Genomic DNA, 9,934 nt, shown 5'->3' with positions numbered 1-9,934 from the left:
TGGAAGAACAGCATGCCTGAGTGCTAGGACAGGAGAGAATCTGTGCCTATTACTTTCCTTCTACCCAGAGAAAGAACCCCAGATCAGCTTTTCCACAAAAGGAGAGTTTCCCAGATGCCACCCATACTTGGAAGAAGCCAGGTTGAAATACTAATCAAGTCAAACTTTCTTGATATTACTCTATCTTTCCCCAGGAGGGCTGCACTGAAACAAATTCGGACACCTGTGGCCTCCTCCTTCTATGCAGAGCAAAAAGCCAGCAGCAACCCCAAGCTGATAAGACTAACCTAAAGAGCAAATTATGGTGTAATTTCCTATGCTGATACTTTGTAGTCAATTTTTAAAAAAAGGTTTCATTTTCCTACTGGTCTGATTTCACAGGAACATTTTACCTGTTTTTGTGGGGCATTTTTTCTCCTGGAAGAGAGGCGCTGATTGGTCCCACATGACTGACAACCTGGTGTAATGAAAATTTCCAATGTAAACTTATTTTCCCTCAGTTTCAGCAATTTTAAATCTATATATAGAGATATCTTTGTCAGAACTGCATTGTTAGCTTCTCCCGGTAAACTGATTGTCTCACATTGTCAGTGCAAACAGAGATCTATTAATGGGTCTCACCTCCCAACTGATCCCAATGCTAGTCTGCTTACTGGCATGTACCAGCAACTTCATCCATGGACACAAGTGTGATATTACCTTACAAGAGATCATCAAAACGCTGAACATCCTCACAGCAAGAAAGGTAAGCTATCTGGTACCATCTCTCCAGATGTTCTGGTGATGCTGTGCATATTTCTTAGACTGTGAAAAGAACATAACAGCTTCTAGAGAGTTGGTAGTTGGTGGTTGGTGATAGGATGGGGAGCAGTGTAGAGACTTTTCTCCTGGCACTTTTTTCACCTGAGGGACCACAGGAAGTTTTCTCAGTTTGAGGGAGTCAGAGCTGCTCAGCAAGGCTTACCCTGTGCAGTTGGAGGTAACTCTGTCTCTTGCTCTCTCGTTCCTGCCTGGGCCAAGAACTTGTGCATGGAGCTGCCTGTAGAAGACGTCTTTGCCACCACAAAGGTAAGAGCTGTCCCGGGTCTGCTTTGGCAGATGGGTGACTTGGTGAGGAGAGCCATCCACAAGTGTTCGAACGAGAAATTTTTTTTAACATAAAGGGAACAGGCCCAAATTAACTATAATGGGTGAAACGTTTTCAAAGACTGAGAATTCTGACCTTTACTCTCAAATACATTTTGGTGTTTCTGGTTTCACTTGATTTAGAAGATGTTTAATAGAAAGCTTGGGTTTTGTAGTCATAATTCAGATCCCAGTCCAGGAAAAGCTCGTTAGGATTTTACCCAACCCAGGTCGAGTACCTGGAATATAGGAGGCACTCAATAAATGCTGTTGAAGGAGAGAATTTTTCTGGCCTATATATTTCTGAAAAGCCAAATACTCTCACAAAAACAGATATTGAGATTACACGTTGAGAGAGCTTTCATTTTGTCTAAGAGACTTCCTATGGCAACAGAAAAGGTATCGCCAGAGCCCCTCCTCTTCCGCAGCCTGGTCATCTAACAGCCCACCGGCTCCGGGCATGGCTGTCCAGAGACCCTCATCTTGCTCTGTCCTGCCAACTCCCCTCTGGCCTGTCCAGAACCATCCTGCTGGACAGGGGCCGACATATCCCTGCCTCCGGCTGCTCCTACCAGAGCATCTCACCTTTCCTCCTCCTGCTGCATCTCACCCCCACACCCCCGATCTGCAGTGGGAGGAGATAGATTTGACAGCTGATAGTGCATTTTTCTCTGACAAACACATGACTACAGCCATATCAATAGCTTTCTGCACATCAGTTCCTGTTTTCATGGAAACACACGACTGAGAATGAAAAACCCAAAGCTTCAATTTACCAGTGGTCTCCTAACCACCTGCTTTCCACACGTACTAGACTTGGCCAGGAGTGAAGCCCTATGGGTTGGGTAGGGCCACATCCCAGCACCCAGGCCACAGGGCAGGCCTGTCCTGCTCGTGAGCAAAGCTGGTCTTCGGGCCTTTATCTGGACTATCTCACTTCATTAAAGATTATTCCAGGAGTCTGATATACAATGATATATAATACTGTAATGTAATTATATAATAGTATATAATATAAACGTATAATACATAATATTATATAATACATATTATATAATTTTATCCTTCAGAATCTCATCCCATATCAGACTGTATCTGTCCATCAGCAGGTTGGAAGAACTTGGAGATTTTATATATATATATATAAATTTATATATTATGTATATATATAATGTATTAATACTTTATATATCTCATATATTAATATTGTATATATATAGAAATAAAATAGCCAAGAGTCCACTGAGCTGTGCTCTGGGCTCTCCAGAGGTTGGCTGCACTGCTGGGAGGGTGCTGACAAAGCCAAGGGCAGGGCCCCAGCAGAAGTGCCGAGGGTTTGGAAGCGAGACAGTCTGTGGCTTTAGCCCCAGTTCTGCCATTAACTAACTATGTGGCCTTTGGTAAGTCTCCACACCTCTTTGTGCCTCAGTTTCTACATGTGAAGATTTGAAAGCAATTTTGAAAGTTGGCTGGAATCCAACTCTTGAGTTAGTGGAAAATGTTACTGTATGATATAACTCTTGATTAAAGGTAAAAACTGGTTGTAGAGAAGCAACCATTCTAAGAAAGAGGCCAGCGTTAGGAAATGATCAAACCCTCCATGGCTGCGAGCCCAGTGCGACCCCACTCTGGGCTGCTCTAGAAGACCCAGCCAGTCCTCACCCCCGCCAAGGTACAGGCCAGTCCCCGCTGCCTTCCTTCACTCTTACCTATCTCATGCCTTTTCCCGAACTGCTTCTATTCCTCCTGGATTAACAAGCTCATTTTTCCATTCTTCTCTTTTCCTCAAAGACTCAGCACTGCTTACTTATCTATTAAGATACTTCAGAACAAAGAAAGGTTGTTATTTTCAAAACCCACAAAGATGCTATGTGGGAGGAAAAGTTACTTCTTTGTGTTCTCAAGAACATCATCTTTCCAAAATCCAGCACATTCATTTTAGTGCTTTTGGGGATCAAGAGTTCCATTTTGCCCAAATTGGGTGGCATCCTGCTCTTGGCAAATGCTGGAAGAATGTGCTGATCTAAATCCTGGGTTCCACATGCAATGCCTCCCGAGTGTCTCTGAAGTTAGGTGGTCTGAGGAAGAGAAAGGTGGAAAGCAAGCAAGCTGGCTGGCCTAGGAAGGACTTCTTGGGTGGACCATTAGTTGGAGCTATTTCCTACTACCAAAGGGAGCAAAAGTCCATAATTTTTCAGAGAGCTCTATGCCAACCCTCAAATCTTTTTTTAAAAGTGAAAGTAGAGGATTTTTTTCATACATCACATTCGCTGACTAAATTTGGGAATAAGTGGAGATAATGAATACAATACGTATAGGATGGATCTGTATGTCCTTAAATGAAGCTAGTCAAGACCCATCAGAACTCTAGCAGAATCCCTGCACCGAAGTCTCCCAAATGGTGTGCCACCACTTCTGTATTCCTATGAGGGGTGCGCTTCTTTCTGGCAGGAGACCAGGCCTCCCTTTTGAGCCTCCTTCCTGAGCAGTTCTGAACTACAGGGTCCGCATGGCTCCTCAAAGTGTGCCCTAAGCAAGACACACTCAGGCAGCGAAAGCTGGACAAGCAGTCGAAAAAGTGGGCGGTCAGAGTGTCATCCTGTTGCCGCAATGCCAGTGGAACTAAAACATTAAGGTCTTTAACTAAAACTAGTTAAAGACCTTTAGAATTCCTTCTTTTAAAAGTTTTCCATTTGATTCAAACTCTTTTCTATACTTATCCTAATCACCTTTAGAAAGTCTTTTGAAAAATATCTTTATTTAGTTATTTTTAAAGATTTTTTCATGTGGACCATTTTTAAAGTCTTTATTGAATTTGTTACAATATGGCTTCTGTTTTATGTTTTGGTTCTTTGGCTGCAAGGCATGTGGGATCTTAGCTCCCCAACCACGGATCGAACCCGCACCCCCTGCACAGGAAGGCGAAGTCTTAACCACTGGACCACCAGGGAAGTCCCTGAAAAATATCTTTAGAGGGTGCTTTCCTACCTTAAATGGCTACATACTCAAAACTGAGACAGTATAATTTCTAAGCTCCTAGCCAACGTTTTAGAAAAGGCTCATCAGATTTTGATGGAAAAATAAGCAAAGGATCTCTTCTCTTTTTGGCATTCTTGAACCTCATTGTTCTCTCTCCAGCAACATAGGCGTCTGCCTCCATCTGCATACTCAGCTAGTGTCTGCCTTCTCCTTGGCCTCGCTACCTCTGCTCACCCACAAAGCCCCCAGAGGTATGGTGATTTATGGGAGGTTTCTTGACTCCCAGAGCCCAGAGATACTGGTGCTGCTCTTAAATTTCCAGCCAGAGTATATGCCCTTTGGAAGGACATGTACTTCATTAAGTACATACATGTCCTTCCAAAGGCCCTGCCCATGGGCCATCAAGCTCCACAGCAGAAAGGGGAAGCTTTCGTAGTCTAGGATTCTGGCGCTTCAGTCTGGGTCAAGATCTTCCTGGAAAAACCCTAAAATATGAACTGCACTCCTAGAAGTTAGCCTAAAGAAATAAGAGATGAACACAAAGATTTATACAGATGACTTGCTGCCACTTTATTTACAGAAGCAAAAAACTGCAGTGATAGGGGATTGATCAACTATGGCACAAATATGCCCTAGGTTCCTACACAGCTCTCAATCACATGTTCTTAAATATTACTGAATGATTTAAGAAATTGCTAGTGCTATATGTTAAGTGTAAAAAGGTTATAAAAGAGTATCAATAGTTGGTCCCTATTGCAAAAAAAAAAGTATTAAAAAAATCTGGAGAGATAGTTAGCAAAATCTTAACAGTAGTTCTCTCTGGCTAATGGGATAATGAGTGAATTCACTTTTGTTGAATGTATATTACTTTTTTTTTTTTTTTTTTTTGCGGTACACGGGCCTCTCACTGTTGTGGCCTCTCCCGTTGCGGAGCACAGGCTTGAACAGGCTCGAACCCGTGTCTCCCTGCATCGGCAAGCGGACTGTCAACCACTGCGCCACCAGGGAAGCCCCCTGTATATTACTTTTATAGTAAAAAGTTTGGTAATCAGAAAAAATACGGAAGAACCTAAAAAGCTGCTTGGACAGTGCTTTTCACATAAATCCCCTGGAGATCCTGTTAATGCACATTGTGACTCAGTGGGTCCAGAGGGAGGTCTGAGATTCTGCATTTCTAACAAGTTCCCAGGTGACGCCCACGCTGCTGCTTCATGGGCCACATTTTGAGTGGCAAGGAACAAGAGCAGGTCCTGGCAGAGGCTGGAGACAGGTTTATCTGAGCTGGATTGGGCTCAAGCTAAGACACCCTCCAGGCTCCGGGCCTTTGTTCTTCAGTGGAGAGAGAGAGGACACACCAGGCCTGACCAGGCCGAGACACATTCCCTCTCCCAGGTTCTCAAAAAGAGCTGGTTCCGCACTTGTACAAGCCCTCTTCTGAGGCTCAAAGGTCCCCAGGAAGAGCCATGTGGCCAGACTCACCAGGGCTGCCAGCATTCCAAGGAGGTTCTGACCCTGCACATTCAAGGCTAGAAGCCCCTAACAGAAACTCTGTCCAAGGCCCAGCACCCTTTCTCAGAAGCTTCCCCTCATCTCCCCAGGCCACACTCCTGGGACACCTAGCTCTGATCCTGGCACTCACCTCTAGCTGTGTGGGGACATGTCTTATCTCCTCACACTGCTACTTCCCATGGGGAGAGTTAAATGGAGAGTGCTGGCCAAAGTGGCACTGTCCAGGTCAAAGGGTGGGCATTCATTTACTCAACAAACATGTGGGATTTCCAGGGAACCTGAATTCAAAAACTATAAATTACAGGAATAAGACAGAGCAGACTCTGATTACAAGCTGATGTACATACAACTGCATCCACAGAAAGAAGAGCTTGCATGGGATAAAGAAACAGACATGGGTTGTAGACAGATGGCCCCGCATGCAAATCCCCACTCTCCCATTTACTTAGTTGAGTGACTTGATTCAGGTACCCCTTCAGCAAAACCCTCCAAGGGAAAAGAATTGGGAGGTTTCAGGAAAAGGCTGCTGCATTTGCAAGTAACTGGAAGAGGTTGTTTACTGTGACGAGCAGCCTCTATTCACATGGCAGGAATACTTGAATACCTGATCCACCGTTGAGCAAATTCACCTTCTCCACTTGTCCTTCTGGAAAGAAGAAATCAGAAGGAAACATCTCTCTCCAATGTTCAAAATCAAGCTAGCAGTGGCTATCTGTGGAATTTCTCTTTCTAGAACACAACTGAGAAGGAAACTTTCTGCAGGGCCGGGACTGTGCTTCGGCATATCTACAGATACCACAAGTGCTTCAACAAACCCCTGAGTGGACTTCACAGGAACCTCAGCAGCATGGCAAACATGGTAAGCTGCATTATGCCAACAGCTTGCCTTCCAATGGATGGCAGCCTTACTTCTAAGATATTTCTCCTTATGAATAGTAGTACCCTTGGTTAATCAACCCATTCATTCATTCGACAAATATTTGTTGAGGCTCTGTGAGTGTTGCTTACAGGTACTGTTCTAGGCACTGGGGATACAGTTCTTGCTCTTACAGAATGTTGTAATGGGTGAGTGAGAAAAGCAAACAAACATATAATATGATTCCAGTAGTGATAAGTGCCATGAAGAAAAATACAGGAATAAAGAACATACAGAGGCCATGAGGGAGAGGGCTGACTTAGTAGTTGGTGACATCATCTGAGCAGATATTTGAATTAAGTGACAGAGCCGGCCATGTTACAGATTTGGAAGGAACATTCCAGGCAGAGGGAACAGCTGTGCAAAGGCCCTAAGGTAGAAATGAGCTTCATGTGTTCAAAGATTAATAGGAGGGCCGGGATCAGAGTGAGGGAGGAGGATTCTAATAGGAGATCACACAGGGCCTATGGATTCTGCCCCAAGCATGGTGGGAAACTCCCACAGGGTTTTAAGCAAGGCAGAGACCACGATCTGATTTATGTAATTTTTAAAATGATCATTCTGGCTACTGTGCAGTAAATAGACTGAGTAGGGGTAAGCATAGAAGCAAGATGGCCTGTTGAGAGGCTACCACAGTATTCCAGCCTGCAGATGATGGCGGGTGTGACAGGGTGGAAGCGGCAGACATTGTTAGATTTGGGATATTAACCAAAAATAGAGCCAGAAGGACTTGCTGACACATCTATTGTGGGGGTGAGGGAAAGAGTAAAACGTGGCCTCCTGATTCCTAGCCTGGGCCCCTTGGGGAATGGTTGGTGTTGTTATCAGATATGGAAGACTGGGGGTGATCAGGGCTGGAGGCTGAGCTTAAGGTCAGGAGTTGAATTTTATACATAGTAAGTCTGAGGTACCTACTTAATAGTCAAGTGAAGATGTTGATAAGACTGTTGAAAAAGTCTGAAGCTTAAGGGAGATGTCAGAACTTGTGATATTAAGTGAAGAGTTCTTAGAAAGATGTTGTTTAAAGCCACAGGCCTGGACTTCTCTGGTGGCGCAGTGGTTGGGAATCTGCCTGCCAATGCAAGGGACATGGGTTTGAGCCCTCTGGTCTGGGAAGATCCCACATGCCACGGAGCAACTAAGCCTGTGTGCCACAACTACTGAGCCTGCACTCTAGAGCCCGTGAGCCACAACTACTAAAACCCACACGCCTAGAGCCCGCGAGCCACAACTACTAAAACCTACACGTCTAGAGCCCGTGCTCCGCAATGAGAGAAGACATGGCAACGAGAAGCCCGCGCACCGCGAGGAAGAGTAGCCCCTGCTCACCGCAACTAGAGAAAGCCCACGTGTAGCAATGAAGAACCAACATAGCCCCAACGCAGCCAAAAAAAAAAAAAAAAAAAAAGCAGGGCCAATAAAAAAAGGCACATAAAGAAAGAACAAAATCCAAGGACTGAGCCCAGAGGCACTCTAACATATAGAGGTCAGGAAGAGGTGGGTCCAGCAAAAGAGACTGAGAAGTAGCCAGTGAAGTAGGAGAAGTCAAAGAATGTGTGACACCCCAGAATGCAAGTGAAGAAACTCTTTTAAGAAGAAGGGAGTGATCAACTGTGTCAAATGTACTAACAGGTCAAGAACGATGAACACTGAGAATGGCCACTGGATTTGTCATGAGGGAGGTTACCGGTGATGCTGATATAAATGGAGATTCGGGAATGAAAGCCTGACTAGAGTGGATTCCATAGAGAATGGGGCTGGGGAGGAGTGAAAAGAAAGGGGCACTGAGTATAAAAACTCCTTCGAGGTGCTTTTCTATAACGTCGCAGAGAAATAGAACAATAGCTGAAGGGCAGGTATGGCATGAAGGAAGTTCTTTTAAGGTGAGGTCTATATGGAGCATGTCAGTATACCAGTGGGAATGACCCAGTAAGAGGGGAGAACTGATGGTAGGAAAGAGGCAGAGCCAAGAGTGGATGTTATCTAATGCCAAGTAGAGGAATTAGAGACATTCATCCCCTCCCTGCTGCCTCATTTACAAGGTAATAAAACAGGGAGATGACACTACACTTATTGTCTTTTTTTTTTTTTTTTTTTTTTGCGGTACGCGGGCCTCTCACTGCTGTGGCCTCTCCTGTTGCGGAGCACAGGCTCCGGACGCGCAGGCTAAGCGGCCATGGCTCACGGGCCCGGCCGCTCCGCGGCACGTGGGATCTTCCTGGACCGGGGCACGAACCCGTGTCCCCTGCATCGGCAGGCGGACTCTCAACCACTGCACCACCAGGGAAGCCCTCATTGTCTCTTTTGAGCCTCTTAATTATCTTAGGAAGTAGGCGCTATTGTTCCCCTTTTACAAAGGAGGAAACTGAAGCTTTTATAAACGAAGTAGTTTGTCCTAAGCAATGCAATTAATAATTTGGTAGAGCTGAGATTCAAACTGAAGCAGTGGCCTGGTGGTAGGTACCAGGAATCCTTTCCACCTGAAGGGCTGCCAAACTATGATGTTTCTGGTTAATGGGCGGGGGGACTGAATCTCTCTCTCAGCAGTCCAGATGGCACGGGCTCAAGATGGCAGCAGGCAGGTCTGAGCCTCCACCTTCATGTTATGTCCCTGAGCAGAACCTAGCTGTGACACACCTCTCCAGGGATGGCCACACCCTGAAGGCAGACAGTTAGTGATGGTACAGTGGCCATTTCTAGGAGTTTAAGTAGCATGCACCAAAAACAGGCAAACCCTGTTGGCCTAGTGGCAGAGTCAAGCCAGACTGGAGGCCCTGGTTTGATCATTGCTCAGGTGGCAAGTGGCAGCATAGGCTTGACCCAGGTAGACAGGCATGAGCAAGACTCAAATACTTAGCAATGAAAACTAATGAAATTTTTCTTTTGTAGACCTGTTCTGTGAATGAAGCCAAGAAGAGTACGTTGAAAGACTTCTTGGAAACGCTAAAGACGATTATGAAGGAGAAATACTCAAAGTGTTGAAGCTGAATATTTTAATTTATGAGTTTTTAATAGACTTATTTTAAAAATATTTATCTATTTATAACTCATCATAAAATAAAGTATATGCAGAATCTGACAGCATGATGTCATTTTAATGGCATAGACTATATTTACTTGCCAACTTTTGGGGAAACCAATTTAATTTACTGAGAGACTAAAACTGGTGTGGGAATTAAAAAGGAGAGACCACTTCCCTCTCAAGGAGTTCCCTCTCTCATTGGGGACATAATGCATGAAATGATTAAAGAATACAAGGCCACACAAGATGTAAATGATAATTAAAAGAGCTTGCAGAGTGGGTCTATAAGTCCCACTGACTATCAAGTAATTCTGAATTTAAAAAGTGTCAACTGGATGCTTAGAACATTCTTTTCCCATTGGCACAAGGGTTGCTATATTGAG

The 9,934-nt window shown here is 44.6% G+C and overlaps 1 protein-coding gene across 1 annotated transcript; it reads left to right on the top strand.

Moving 5' to 3' along the window:
* The first annotated feature begins 545 nt into the window (after positions 1-545).
* IL4 (interleukin 4) lies at positions 546-9,608 on the top strand. Its single transcript, XM_032627214.1, has 4 exons — positions 546-745; positions 1,021-1,068; positions 6,347-6,472; positions 9,419-9,608. The coding sequence occupies exons 1-4, from the start codon at positions 611-613 to the stop codon at positions 9,509-9,511; spliced, it is 402 nt and encodes a 133-aa protein (XP_032483105.1). The 5' UTR covers positions 546-610; the 3' UTR covers positions 9,512-9,608.
* Positions 9,609-9,934: the final 326 nt, after the last annotated feature.

The sequence above is a fragment of the Phocoena sinus genome, chromosome 3 (genome assembly GCF_008692025.1).
Source record: "Phocoena sinus isolate mPhoSin1 chromosome 3, mPhoSin1.pri, whole genome shotgun sequence".
Taxonomy (NCBI): domain Eukaryota; kingdom Metazoa; phylum Chordata; class Mammalia; order Artiodactyla; family Phocoenidae; genus Phocoena; species Phocoena sinus.
This window is presented reverse-complemented; position numbering and strand designations above follow the sequence as displayed.

Bases quoted from the DNA above. Each gene is read 5' to 3' on its own strand.
- IL4 (XM_032627214.1), top strand. From the start codon at position 611: ATGGGTCTCACCTCCCAACTGATCCCAATGCTAGTCTGCTTACTGGCA. The intron at 746-1,020 runs GTAAGCTATCTG...GCCTGGGCCAAG, and splicing joins ACATCCTCACAGCAAGAAAG to AACTTGTGCATGGAGCTGCC. The intron at 1,069-6,346 runs GTAAGAGCTGTC...TTCTCTTTCTAG, and splicing joins ACGTCTTTGCCACCACAAAG to AACACAACTGAGAAGGAAAC.